The 14,585-nt window shown below is 37.9% G+C and overlaps 1 protein-coding gene across 1 annotated transcript; it reads left to right on the top strand.

Moving 5' to 3' along the window:
* Nucleotides 1-3,737: 3,737 nt before the first annotated feature.
* LOC137948417 (receptor-like protein 46) lies at nucleotides 3,738-6,110 on the top strand. Its single transcript, XM_068794503.1, has one exon. The coding sequence runs from the start codon at nucleotides 3,738-3,740 to the stop codon at nucleotides 6,108-6,110; it is 2,373 nt and encodes a 790-aa protein (XP_068650604.1).
* The last annotated feature ends 8,475 nt before the right edge of the window (nucleotides 6,111-14,585 follow it).

Genomic DNA, 14,585 nt, shown 5'->3' on the forward strand with positions numbered 1-14,585 from the left:
TTTCCCTCCCACTTGGGTGACTTGTTCATGTTTTGCATGATCTGTTTCGGCTTTGTTTTGAAAGGATACAGACTAAATTAATGTCTAATTATTATTTTTTTTTGGGGGGAGGGGATAATTGTTTACTTCATCAGCTTCAGTCAAACATCTTGAATATCAATCTGCAAAATTTAATTGGTTAGTGCAGCTAGACAGCAAAGAGAAGATGGGGAAAATGGGTTTGAGAAGTATTATCAAGAGGGAAGAGGAGAGGCTTTTTTGTCATATGGAGGTTAGGAATTTTTACAGATTGATATTCAAGATGTTTGACTCAAGTTGATGAAGTGAAAAATCAACCTGCCCTGCCACTGTAATGTCGTCTGTATTTTTTCAGAACAAAGCCGAAACAGTTCATGCAAGACATGAAGAAGTCACTAAATGAGAGGGGATCATTCAGCTAAACAGCAAAGAGAAGATAGGGAAAGAGGGTTTGATCAGTTTTTTTGTCACATTGCGGTTAGGATTTTCATTGGTAGCTCTAAAATTTTGGATGCATAAATTCCAGTCTCCAGACACTCAGTATATGTTTCTGAACGTATATTTAACCACTAAGATCTTGTTGTCTGACACTTATGACCTTAGATGTGGGTGAGTTTTCAAGATTCTGGGCATGGTAGTTGCATTGTGGGAAAGTACTGCTTTCAAACCTGTGGTTTATATGGATGCAACATAGAGGATCAGGTGTGAGTGTCTGCTGGCTGCACCAAGGGGAACTAGTGAAAATTTCCTTCAAGGGTGTTGTTCATAAATTGCTTTGCGTGTATTTAACTAGGAAATAAAAGCTTCAAGAATAACAGATGTTGATTCATCAATTAAGGCTTGGTTATCAGCAGTGCAGAGTCGTGCTTCTTTTGGAAGATCTGGTCTTCTACAGCCATATGATAAAATATTTTCATTTGGTTTACTGAGTTGGTCTATGTTATGTGCCCCTGTGACAAAGTCACTTGGAACAACAGTGCTAATTTGAGTCCCACTTGGTCCAAGTCTAGATTGTCTCTGAGGTCTTGCAGTATAGCTGGGAACATTCTCACTAGGCTTTACACCCAGAAGAATTCTCAGTTTCTTGGATTTGAGCTACAATGATCTTAATGGAACTATTCCCTAGTGGTTCTCAATATGGGTATTGCTAGTGTAATTCTTTCAGACTGTTCTGTTCAAATCTTCAAACTTGAAAATTTGTTGATTTCCAAACTCTGTGGATTTAGCTCATGGAGAAAAAGAAATAAATATCTATTGGGAAAAAAACAAGGGGAATAATATGTCTTAACCTTCTCCCCTTAAACTCAATTTATAGACTAATAATTTTAAAATATTATAATAATATTTTTGGAACTTTAACTTAATTACATAAATGCTATCTTGTCACTATTGTACGGGTTTTGTAGGCTTTCTCTTTGGTCTATGGACCGTAAGCCCACATTTCACATCTCTTGGATGTGTGGGCGTTTTTTTGGTTTCATGAATTTGGGCCAATCTTCCAACATGATTTTTTATCTTTCAAAACAATCTCACTGGGAGCTGCTTATGCGATTTTGATCTTTTTTTACGAACTGGAATAATCTTTCTGTGTCCCTGCCAAATTCCACCTCCATGATTCATTTTCTTTAATGTTAGATTTGTCGTTAAACAACTTTTCTGGCAACAGGTTTCTGGAATTCATAGAGGATGATGCAGGACTAGTTTATCCTGACCTGTCTCTTTCAATGTCGTTCATTGGCCAAGCTCCAGTGAGATTTGGGAAGGAGCAGGTTGTACCTGCCCGGCGACAAAACGGATTCTCTGGCCAACTGCCTTACAAGCGAACCACATTCAGGTTCTTGGAACACCTTCATCTCCACAACTATGGTTTCTTTAGATTAACTTCTTCAGCCATTTGGCGAAAAAAGAAAAAAAAATAATCATGAAAAATTTTAAATATAATTTTTTTTATATGTATCCAAAAATTATATTTCTTTTCTATTTTTTCTTTTATATTTTTATGAGAATCAACACAAGAGAAAATAATTTTTTTTTCACTCTCTTTTCCTTCATTTTTTTTTTCTCTCCACTCTTTTTATTTCAAACACAGCCTTATTACGATTGGAGAGAAAGTTTAAGAAAAATCCAAACCCTACGTATACGAATATTATGTATATTTTGAAGATCCATCTGTCTATACACCGAATGACATCCCATAACGGTGTTCCATTTGAAAGATAATATAACTCCCAAATCTTTTGAGACATTAATGCTTCCATCTCATTATCGAGTGAGATAATATATATCGGCTTACTTATTTATATAGGGGGACCTGGTTATGTATGTTGTTATAACATTTTTGTTTCTTAAACACAACAAAATTGGATAATACCTATTTCATATTGGCTTACTTATTTATCAATTATGTAAAAATATTATTATTATTTTTTATTACACATATATAGGGGGGACCTTGTTATGTATGTTGTGATAACATTTTTTTGAAATTAAAATCTGTTGTTAAGTTTTTTTTTTTTAATTTTTAATATTTTTAATATTTTTGTTTTACTCGGTTCTTAATCAGGTAAATAAATAGAACCACAATGCCTAAAAAAAATAAATTAGATAGAACAAATGCTAGTATTAGAATCGTAATCAAAACAATATACAAAATAACATATTACATTTCGTTCGTATATCGTTTACACCCTTAGGTAAGAGTTTAGGAGCTTTTGTGTGCCCTTAGTAATTAACACCAAATTTTTTTGAAGAGTGATGGTAAATAGCTAGAAAACCCTATAAAACATGTAAATGCCCTTAGTGAATGAGGATAATAAAGATGACTTTTTTGCTTAAACAAGGCCTTATACGAGCATAATCAATCTAATACATTACCTTACTTATTTGATAAATTTTTAGTAAAATAAAATATCAAATACAAAATTACTATAAAAAAATACTTTGTGCCGGAAGTATTGCAACTTTAATTGTCAAATATTTATTCAAAATTTTTTCATATAGTTTTTTGGCGCAACTTGGTTGAAAAATCTTACCTAAAAAATTATATGATTTTCTTGGTATAAATTTCTAACTAGAAAAGTGTTTCTAAGAAACATAAGACACTAAGTATGACGAAAACCCAGCACTCCAATGGATCTCATCGGGTGCCTTGGTGTCGATGTCCTCTTTTGTTGGATTTGAAAGAGAATCTAGATCACATCCAAACAAGGAATTGTTCAAATCTTCTACAAAACCCAGCACCTTCGTTTAACTTATTTTATTAAACAAGTATGAACAATGCTCTTTAAAATCGAATTAACGTCAGCTACAGTCCATTTTTAGAGCCGAAAGGTTATCGGATTACAAACTGAATAATTCAATTCTAGTCGACTGCGACTGATGGGTTACTGAATGACACTTCTTCATTGGCGGCGGCGGCGGCGGCGGTTTTTCAACGGGGATGTTGAAATGGTTCACTTGCTTGAACCCTGATGAAAAGATTTTACACCCAGATTCAAGCTTTCTGTTGCTCTGACAGAAATGGGGGCGTTGTTTATTATTAATAAAACCAGAAAATACGTAAGAAAGTAAGTAAGATATGCTGCCCAAGTTGGCCTGCGGTGTTTTACGTCATTGACTCGCAACTTCTGCTATATGATGCTTGGATGCAGCCTTCCTGTTTAGAAATCCTAACTGCGAAGAAGTTCAGAAGTGAGAAACATCGGAAGGGAAGAAGAAACATGGTCAGAACAAGATTTTTGTTTATCCTCTTCATCATCATCTTCATCTTCTCTTGTTTCTCCTTTATCCCGTCTTTCTCTTGTCCAGATGATCAGAAACAGGCACTCCTCCAGTTCAAATCTGTACTCCCGCGAAGGGTCAAAGCAGGCTCCTTCTCGAATCCATTATTCCCCATCTTGGAGTCATGGAATTCGACTAGTGATTGCTGTCATTGGGCTCGAGTTACCTGCAATTCTAGCACGCCGGCGCGACCCATCATCCATCTCAACTTCTCTGCACTCGTTTCTTCATCATCAGTTGAGTCTATCACTTCTGCTGTTTTAGCTCCTATTTTTGGTATCACGAGTTTGGTCGTGCTGGACCTCTCTTCGAATTCTCTGCGGGGTGAAATTTCAGGAGATGGGTATGCTAACGTTTCTCGGTTGGTTCATCTCGATCTTAGCTTTAATAGCTTCAATGGGTCTGTTCCTGGAGAAATATTCCAGTTGATGAATCTGGAATATCTGGACTTGAGTGGTAACTTTTTGGAGGGAGAGTTAAATGCTAAAGTGGGTAATTTGGTTCATCTGAAACTGCTGAGTTTGAAACGGAACTTTTTCTCTGGAGTGATTCCTGAAGGGATTGGGAATTTGACTCAACTTGAGAGCTTACAGCTTAGTGCAAACAAAATTTCCGGGGGCATTCCATCATCTATTCTGCTCTTGAAGGAGTTGCAGGTATTGGACTTGAGTAATAACTCTTTGTCCTCGGAGATTCCAGCTTGGACAGGTGAGCTCAGAAATATTGTTACTCTGGCATTAAGCAACAATGTCTTGACAGGGCGGATACCCAACTCAATAAGGAAACTGGATAGGTTGGAATATCTTGAATTAGATTACAATTTGCTCTCTGGTGAGATCCCAACATGGTTATTCTCAATAGAATCATTGAAGGAACTGTATCTCGGAGAAAACAAAGTCACTTGGAACAACAGTGTTAGTTTTAATCCCACTTGCTCCTTGTCTAGATTGTCTCTGAGGTCTTGCAGCATGGCTGGGAGCATTCCCACTTGGCTCTCCAATCAGAAGAATCTCAGTTTCTTGGATTTGAGCAACAATAATCTTACTGGATCTATTCCTGAGTGGCTCACAGATATGGGTATTGGCAGTATACATCTGGCAGATAATCAACTCACTGGTTCTTTACCATCGAAGCTGTTCCAGTCTCCCAACTTGACAATTCTTGATCTCGGAAGTAACAATCTCACTGGGAAGCTACCTCGGAATATCGGAAATGCCTCTGGGCTCTTGGTCCTTTTGATGGGTAGGAATAAATTTTCCGGGTCTCTGCCAAATTCCTTCTCTATGATGCTTAGATTGTTAATGTTGGACCTGTCATTCAACAACTTGTCTGGCAGAAGGATTCCGAAATTCAGTCAGGATGCTGATCTAGTTTATATTGACCTGACTTCCAATGGATTCAGTGGCCCAGTTCCAGTGAGTTTTGGGAAGAAGTTGGTTGTTCTTGCACTGGGACAAAATGGGTTCTCTGGCAAACTGCCTTACAAGCTAACCACATTAAGGTTTCTGGAACACATTGATCTCCATGACAATGTAATCACAGGACAAATTCCGGCATTTCTTGGACAAATTACTTCGCTTCGAGCTCTAAACTTGAGGAACAATTTCCTTGAAGGATCTATTCCTGATTATCTATCAAACAATACCAGCCTTCGGATAGTTGATCTCTCGTTCAATAGACTGACAGGCTTCATCCCTCCAAACATTGGAGGCCTTACTGCTATGACCACCACTCCAAATTCTTACGCTCTCTATTCTGCAGTTAAAAGCATGTACTTCAGATCAAATGATGCTGTTATGTATCTGAACAATGGAATGCTCATGGTATGGAAGGGCTCCATGCAGATTGTACCAAGCTCAGCCATGTATCTCTATTCCATTTTAGACATGTCTAGCAACAGACTATCAGGTGAGATTCCTGCCTCCATGGGCGATCTCAAAGGTCTGAAGATACTCAACATCTCCCACAATGAGCTTTCAGGTAATATTCCTGTCAGCCTTGGTGGATTAGAGATCTTGGAGAGCATGGACTTGTCATACAACAAGCTCTCAGGGGACATTCCACAAACATTTGAGGATCTCCAGGAACTGAGCAAACTGGATGTTAGAAACAACAATCTAACAGGGCCAATCCCTTACGGCGGTCAGATGCACACGATGAACTACCCGGATGCCTTTGCCGGCAACAATGGGCTCTGTGGGAGTCAAATTCAGGTGCCATGTCCGATGGGGTTGCCGGGTTGCCGCCGGACGGTTCACCGGCTGGGAGTGAGACAGAAACTGACTTGTGGTTCTCATGGCAAGGTGCAGTGACAGGGTATCTAATTGGCTTAGTTGGGACAGGGGGGGTTGCTTATTTCGGAGGATTTCTCAACTCAACTTAGTACAAATATGAGGTAAGAATAGGTTGTCAATTTATTTGATTACTCAATTTTTCCTTTGTTGTTTATTAAATGGAACAAAAATAGATAAAAAAAAATTTACTTGTATATGCAATCTGGTAATTGTACCCGTTTACCCGTTTAATAGCAACCAGAATAGCTAGAAAACCCTGTAAAACATGTAAATATAGGTGCCATCAGTGATTGAGGATAAAAGAGGACAGTGTTATTTTGTTGCAACACACTTGCAAATAGTTAGGATCTTACTTATTAAAATGAAAATAGGATGTCTTGATCATGTTTAAACTCTTTAAAAGATCATTGGTATTCCACTCATCTTTTAAGACCTCGTTAGTGCCCCTGGTTGGAAATTTATATCCCAAAAAAGTTAGAAATATTTGTCTTAGGGTACACAATTTTCAAGAAAACTGAAAATAGGATGTCTTGATCATGTTTAAACTCTTTAAAAGATCATTGGTATTCCACTCATCTTTTAAGACCTCGTTAGTGCCCCTGGTTGGAAATTTATATCCCAAAAAAGTTAGAAATATTTGTCTTAGGGTACACAATTTTCAAGAAAACTAAAAATAAAATCCTATTAGTGCCTAACTAGGAAATTACTAGGAAAATTTTAGAAAATTTTAAGGATAATTAAATGGACCTGTTAGTTTCGTTTCTAGGGAAATAAATATTGTTGTGTGTGTTTGTGTGTGTGTGTGTATATATATATATATATATATTGCTTTTTCTTAGAAATTTCGTTGTAAGTGCAGGAAGCAAACCAATAAATTTTGTCTTACTTTTTGTTTCTTTATTCTTTGTACTCTGGTTCCAAGTATAAAAAAAATAAAATAATAAATACTGCCTCTTGCATTGTGAGAACTGAAGAATGCAAAACAAAGTCATACTTTTTTTTTTTTTTTTTGCTTCAATGTTGGCAATACACACATTCTCCATCAACATTTCCAAAAACATAACAAACGTGGTGAAATTCCACCTTTAGAACCATTACTTATTGCACAATCACGACAACAAAGTCCAAACACTTCTTGAATCCACATTCTCCGATAAACCTTTGGAATGGCGGCTAAAACAAAAACCATTTGCCAATATCAAACTTATTGATCCCAGTAAGCTCATTCGAGTAAACCCAATGGTTTTCCCCTTTAGATATTGAGGAATTCTCCCAACAAATAAATAATTAGCTTAAACAAGCGCTTATACGAGCATAATCAATCTTTCATATGGTTTTCTACCATACTTATTTGATAATTTTTTAGTAAAATAGAATATCAAATACAAAATTACCATAAAAAAATACTTTGTACTAGAAGTATTGCAACTTTAATTGTCAAATACTTATTCAAAAATTTTTCATATGGTTTTCTAGCGCATCTTGATTGAAAAATCTTACCTGAAAAAATTATATGATTTTCTTGGTATGAATTTCTAACTAGAAAAGTGTTTCCAAGAAACATGAGGCACTAATGGTCCCTAAAAACATATTTCTACTATAAATGTTTTTACAACATTTCCTAGAGAAGGCGCTAACATGGCCTAAATATTTGGGATCAGTTTTTTAATCCTCTTTTCATTTCATGTATGTTTGTGTTAAAAGAAAAACATATAAATTGACTTTTTGAAAAATTGTGCTAATTTTTAAGTATCAGAAAAAAATTACCTATCTTGTAAAAACAATTAAATTAGTCACTCAATCACATTACCTCTATGTTATTTTTTAAGTATAATTCTTTTTTTTAGTAAGTCACAAACTAAAATTAGTTTTCCTATTATTTCCGACAACGTAACAAATGCAAGAAAAGTGTTCAAAAGGAAATTTTTGAAAAGGAAAAAATTCAATAAAATTTTATCAAAGTAAAATAATATTTATATCGTTTTATTTTCATAATGCAAATTAACAACACAAAGAGTTCCATATAGTTAATGATTTCCTTGGTCAAATATTAATTCTTCTTGTCTTATACAAGTAGAGAGAGAGAGAGAGAGAGACCAAAATAGCATTGAATCGCTCAAATGTTGATGTAATGTTAAAGACAAGTCGAATTAGGAAACCTCTTCCTAGATTCCTAGAGCTCCAAGTTGCCTATCCCAGGTCTTCCTTCATTTGATGAAGAGCCCTGGAAAGAAATGGAAAGGACCCTGATTATCTTATCATCCACGCCCAAAAGGTTCTTCTACTCTCCGATGGATCTCATTGGGTGCCTTAGTGTCGATGTCCTCTTCTTTCTTCTCCTCGTAAGTTCTTGTAGCTTAATAAATAATAACACATATATTCATTACTGATATGGGAAAAGGCTTACAAAAGCGAAGCTGAGTATAAGTTTGATTTAGCTTCCCTTAATTAAATTAGTGGATCACTAAAACTAAAGAATATGACTTCAATTTCTTTCATATTGTCTCATTCACATCGTGGGCTTAAATAGCCGTTGTACAAACTATACATGGAAAGTTGAGTGATTAACGAAAATCACATAATTACAGAGATAACAAAATATGTACTGAGAAGGTAAGATTATTTTTCTTCGTAAGGGAAGAAATCTCAATACTCCCCCTCAAGTTGGTGCATAGATATCACTCATGCCCAACTTGTCGAGACAATTGTAAAAAGATCGATACAAGAAATCAAATTTCCACCTACAAATGTGAAGTATCCAGATGTAGATCGTCGATCATCTATTGATCCAGCCCAATCAGCATCCGTATAGCCTTCAATTTTCAAGTCGCATCCTTTTTTAAACAAAATTCTCTTTCTTGGAGATGATTTCAAATAGCGCAAGATACGGTTGATGACATTCATATGTTATTCGCTGGGAGAGTGCATAAACTGACTAACCACACTTAGTACATAAGCTAAATCTGGTCTGGTATGTGCGAGATACATTAACCTCCCAACTAGTCTCTGATAACTTTCCTTATTAGTAGGGACTTGATTTGAATGTGCTCCCAATTTCAAATTTTCTTCCAACTGGACTACATGCTGTCATACCAGTTTCCTTCAATAAATCCAAGCATATTTTCGTTGAGAGAGAAAAATTTCATCCTTGGATCTTGACACTTCAATACCAAGAAAATATTTTAAGTAGCCAAGATCTTTCATTTCAAACTCTCTAGCAAGATGATTTTGCAATGCTTTCTTTTTTTCTGGATCACTCCCAGTTACTATCATATCATTAACATACACAATAAGAGTTGTGATAACCTCCTTGTTATATTTCAGGAAAAGAGTATGATCTAAGTTGCTTTGCTTCTATCCAATAGATTTCATAAAATTTGTGAACCTTCCAAACCACGCCCTCGGGGACTGCTTCAAACCATATAGGGATTTCCTCAGTTTACATACTTGTTTGCATCCTTTGTTTTGCATAATACATCCAGGAGGTAATTCCATATATACTTCTTCTTGGAGATCTCCGTGCAAAGATGCATTTTTAACATTAAACTGATATAATGGCCAGTCACGATTCATAGCCAAAGATAGTAGAATTCGAACAGTATGGATTTTGGCCATCGGTGTGAATGTCTCCATATAATCGATCCCGTAGGTTTGAGTATATCCTTTGGCGACAAGCCTTGCTTTAAACCTTTCAATGTTGCCATCGGCTTTATATTTAATGGTAAATACCCACCTGCATCCGAATGGTGTCTTTCCTACAGGTATCAACCACTTCCCATGTTGAATTTTTTTGGAGGGACCTCATTTCTTCATTCATAGCTTCTTTCCACTTAGGTTCTTTCAAGGCTTCCTACACACAATTAGGAATAGATATAGAAGATAATTGATTCACAAATACTTCATTTGCCTTTGACAATCTATGATAAGACACACAATTATGCATGGGATACTGAGATTTAGTGGTGAGAAGAGGTTCATAATTGACTCTAGGTTTTCCTCTTGTGGTTCGATGAGGTAGCACTCTTGGTTGAGTTTCGGAACTTACCTGAAGCTCAGACATGGACTCAGAGTCAAAAGGCAATTGATACATTGGTACATTATGAAGGGGAGAAGATGTCGCGTGAGACTGGTGGCATCACTTCCATCTGGTCTTGTCTATCTCCATCATGTGAAGATGTCAACTGAGACTCTGGTTGCATCACTTTCATCTGGTCTTGTCTGTCTCCATCCTATGAATCATGCTCATTTGTATCATTTGGATGTTCACTGTTGTAATCTGAATACTTACCACTTTTAGTATCCAAGACATCCAAATGATGATTAAGGGTCTGTAATTCAATCATGTTCTCCCCTTGAATTGAATATTCAGGAGTAGAATAATACATGTGATCTTCATGAAATACCACATCAAGAGTGACATATAATTTGCCAGAGGGAGGATGATAACAACGATAACCTTTCTAATGTTGAGCATAACCAACAAAGACACACTTGAGAACTCGGGGTTCCAATTTATTTCTCAATGGCTACACACCCAAAAACTCTAGGTGGCAGATTCGGCATAGCAGGTGAACTTATAGTTTCATGAAGAACACTCAAGGGAGTCTTAAATTGTAACCCACTCGAGGGTATTCGGTTAAATAAGATAAGTTGCAGTTATGATGGCTTCACTCCAATAACTAGCCTACATATGAGCTTCAAATAAGGAAGCACAAACAACCTCAAGAAGGTGCGGTTCTTTCGCTCTGCAACCCCATTTTGCTGAGGGGTGTACGGACAAGTAGTTTGATGACTAATACTATGATCATCTAGATATTCTTTCAAACCTTGATTAACAAATTCTCCACCATTGTCACTACAGAGAGTTTGTATTGTAGAATGGTACTGAGTGGCTATCATTTTGTGAAATTGTTTGAACAGTGAACTAACTTTACTTTTTGATTTCATTAAGTCAATCCAAGTCATCCGGGTGTGATAATCAATAAAGGAAACAAACCATCATTTATCACTCAGAGAGGCTATATTTGTTGGAACCCATACATCAAAGTGGATGATCATAAAGGGTGCTAGACTCCTATTCATGCTTATTTGAAATGGAACACGATGGCTTTTAGCCAAATCGCATACCTCACACTTAAAATCTAAAACAAACAATCTAGCAAATAGTTTTGGAAACAATTTCTTTAAATAACCAAAAGATGAGTGACCCAACCTTTTATGCCATAACCAAATCTCATTTTCTGCAGATTTATTCACGGAGAATGCTTGAGCTAACTGATGAGAACTCTCTGGCTTCATATCAAAGTAATCGAGTTTCCCCCTTCTAGTACCATAACCAATTGTCTTCCGAGATCGAATGTCCTTAAACACACAATGGTAAGGCCAAAAAATCAAAATACAATGCAAAGTGCGAGTTATTTGAGCCACTGATAATAAATTATGATTGAGGGTTGGAACAATTAATACAAAATCAACTTAGATTTTCAGTGAGGGTGATGGAACCTTCTCTAATAACGTGAGAGAGAGTATCATTTGTTGTAGATACGATATGTTGTTCAGATGGTTTCATACTTTTAACATGATGATTGTCTAAGGTCATATGATCAGTAGCACAAGAATCAATTATCCATTCACTATTTCTACTAGGAGTGGAAGTATTAAGAACCTTACTGGATGTAGTAGAGGTGGAGAGTTCTACTACTGCAAAGGAAACATGATTATTTGGTTTAGTGTTCCGTTTGCGAGGCGCTTTAATAGGAATCCACTATTCTGGATACCCAATAAGTTCATAACATCTTGACTTTGTATGCCGAGTCTCACCATAGTGAGTACAAATACGCTCTAGTTTTGATTCCTTCGACATGATGCAAGAAGATCGGTAGATCAGTAATGATCACCCAAAAAACACTAGTTTGGTCCGCTTTCTATTAGCTGGGTTGACCCGGTTTGAGTCTCTGATTTCGGTCCGGTCAGAGAACTGGTTTGGTCCGCTTTTTGGATAATTTTTTTTGGTCCGGTCCGGTCTGCCAATGGGTTGACCCGGGTTGGTATCTATTTTCGGTCCGGTCCGAAAAGTGGTCCGGGTCTCTGTTTCCGGTTGAGTTCAAGAAGTTGTCGCGACCTGCAAGAAAAATAAAATGCGGGACCTAAGTTAACGAAAGCGATTTTTTTTTGTTTTTCGTACCTTTGTCTTCTTCGTCGATGGTGTGGATTCTTCTTCGCTGGCGACGTTCGGGCTGGCAGTATACTAGAAGGCCGAGCGATGGCTTGGTTTCAGTCGTCAGCGTCGTCCAGACGGCCCGCCTTGTTGAAGATACTGCCTTAAGAGATTGATTCTCAATCAATTAAGGATCATAGAATTGATTTTCAATCAATTAAGAATTAATACCCTGTTTAGGGCCTTCCTTGCAGAGGAATTTGACCCTCCATTACAAGAGCTAATTACGTCAAATCATTCCTTGTCTGTACAAATCAAATCTCTTATAAATCCTTGTAATTGGGATATCACCCCTATAAATTAATGAAAGCATGACACCCCATCAGTGTGGTGAATTTTAATCGTTCTCATGGTATCAGAGCTCTTCTTGGATTAACATCCCGTGATAGCAAAATGGCTTATGATCTCAATTCCAATCATCTTCCTCTCAACGCCATGATTCACATGGTCACTATCAAGCTGCCGTCTTCCAACTATCTTCTATGGAAGAGTCAACTTCTTCCCCTTCTCGACAGCCAAGGCTTACTGGGCCATGTGGATGGCACTCTTGTGCCACCTCCCCTGTTCGACCCTCCCACTGATCAAACTCCCAACCCAAAACATCTGGTGTGGAAATCCACTGACCAACGTCTCCTCAACCTGCTTCTCTCTTCTCTGTCTGAAGAGGCTATGGCCAAAATCATTGACCTCTCCACATCTCGCGAGGTCTGGCTTGCCTTGGAGAACACTTTCAGCCATCGCTCCAAAACTCGCAAAATTCGTCTTAAGGACGATTTACAACTGAAGAAAAAGGGAAATCAATCTATCACGGCTTACGCTCGCGCGTTCAAAGCCTTGTGCGACCAGCTCCACGCCATCGGCCGTACCGTTGATGACACCAACAAGGCACATTGGTTCCTCCGAGGTCTCGGCTCGGAATTTTCCGGCTTCTCCTCCGCCCAAATGGCTCAAAATCCCTTTCCTTGTTTCGGCAACATTGTCTCTAGCGCAGAGAGTTTCGAAGTATTTCAGAAATCGCTTGAATCTTCGGCGCCAACAACCTCCATTGCAACTTTCACCGCCGTCCACGCCTCCTCCCATCGCTCCGATGGCTCGTCCCGACAGAATCGTGGCTGCGGAAACTCCCACGGCAATCCTTCCGGCCACGGGCAGAGTTCTTTCTCCAACCACAGCCACGACCAGGCCCCAAGCGGCGATTCCGGCCATGGCCAGGGTCTCCCTCCCTCCAATCACCGCCGCGATGCCAGATCTGCTGGCAGGAGGGTCACTACGCCGACGGTTGTCGGCAGAGGTATTCTCAGCCTGATTCAGCGCATTTAGCCGAAGCATTCAATTCGACATGCTCTGTGTCCGAAAATTGCTCTTCGGACTGGTTCATCGACACAGGTGCCTCGGCCCACATGACCCCGACCCACACCTCCCTTGATCAATCTATCACTTATACAGGTAAGGATCGAGTAATTTTCGGGAATGGTATGTCTCTCCCCATTACTCACACCGGTCATTTTTCTCCATCTACTGATCTTAAATTATTAGATGTCTTAGTTGTTCCCCGTCTTACCAAAAAATTATTGTCCATTAGTAAATTAACACATGATTTTCCTTTATCTATTACATTTACTAATGATCTTTTCACTATTTAGAATCGCCAAACGGGAAGGGTGGTGGCAACCGGTAAACGTGATGGAGGCCTTTATGTGCTAGAGAGTGGCCACACAACTTTTCTTTAAGTTCTGAAAAGTAAATCTTTGCATGCCTCATATGATTTATGGCATGCTCATTTAGGACATGTTCATCATTCCGTACATTCTTATTTGAATAAAAATGGCCAGCTTCATCTTACTTCTTTATTACCATCTCCGAAATTATGTGATACATGCCAACTTTCTAAAAGTCATCGCCTACCTTCTTTTCGCAATGAAAAATGGTCATTTCATGTTTTAAATTTAATTCATTGTGATATTTGGGGTCCTTCAGCAGTTACTTCCAAATTGGGGTTTGTTTACTATGCTCTGTTTATTGATGATTATTCTCGGTTTACCTGGCTCAATCCTTTGAAATTGAAATTTGACTTCTACGAAGTCTTTCTTCAATTTCAAAAGTTTGTGGAAAACCAATATTCCGCTCACATAAAAAATATTTCAAAGTGATGGTGGTGCCGAATTTACTAGTAACCGTTTTCAACACCATCTTCGCACTTCTGGAATCCATCATCAGCTCTCTTGTCCATATACCCCTGCTCAGAATGGTGGCGTGGAACGCAAACACCATCATAT

This window comes from Aristolochia californica, unplaced genomic scaffold (assembly GCF_029961685.1).
Source record: "Aristolochia californica isolate CCGP_79_NKW_82.1479 unplaced genomic scaffold, dmAriCali1.0.hap1 SCAF_13, whole genome shotgun sequence".
NCBI classification, from domain to species: Eukaryota; Viridiplantae; Streptophyta; class Magnoliopsida; order Piperales; family Aristolochiaceae; genus Aristolochia; species Aristolochia californica.

What these genes read in the sequence shown, in the direction of transcription:
- LOC137948417 (XM_068794503.1), top strand. Translation starts at nt 3,738, where the DNA reads ATGGTCAGAACAAGATTTTTGTTTATCCTCTTCATCATCATCTTCATC.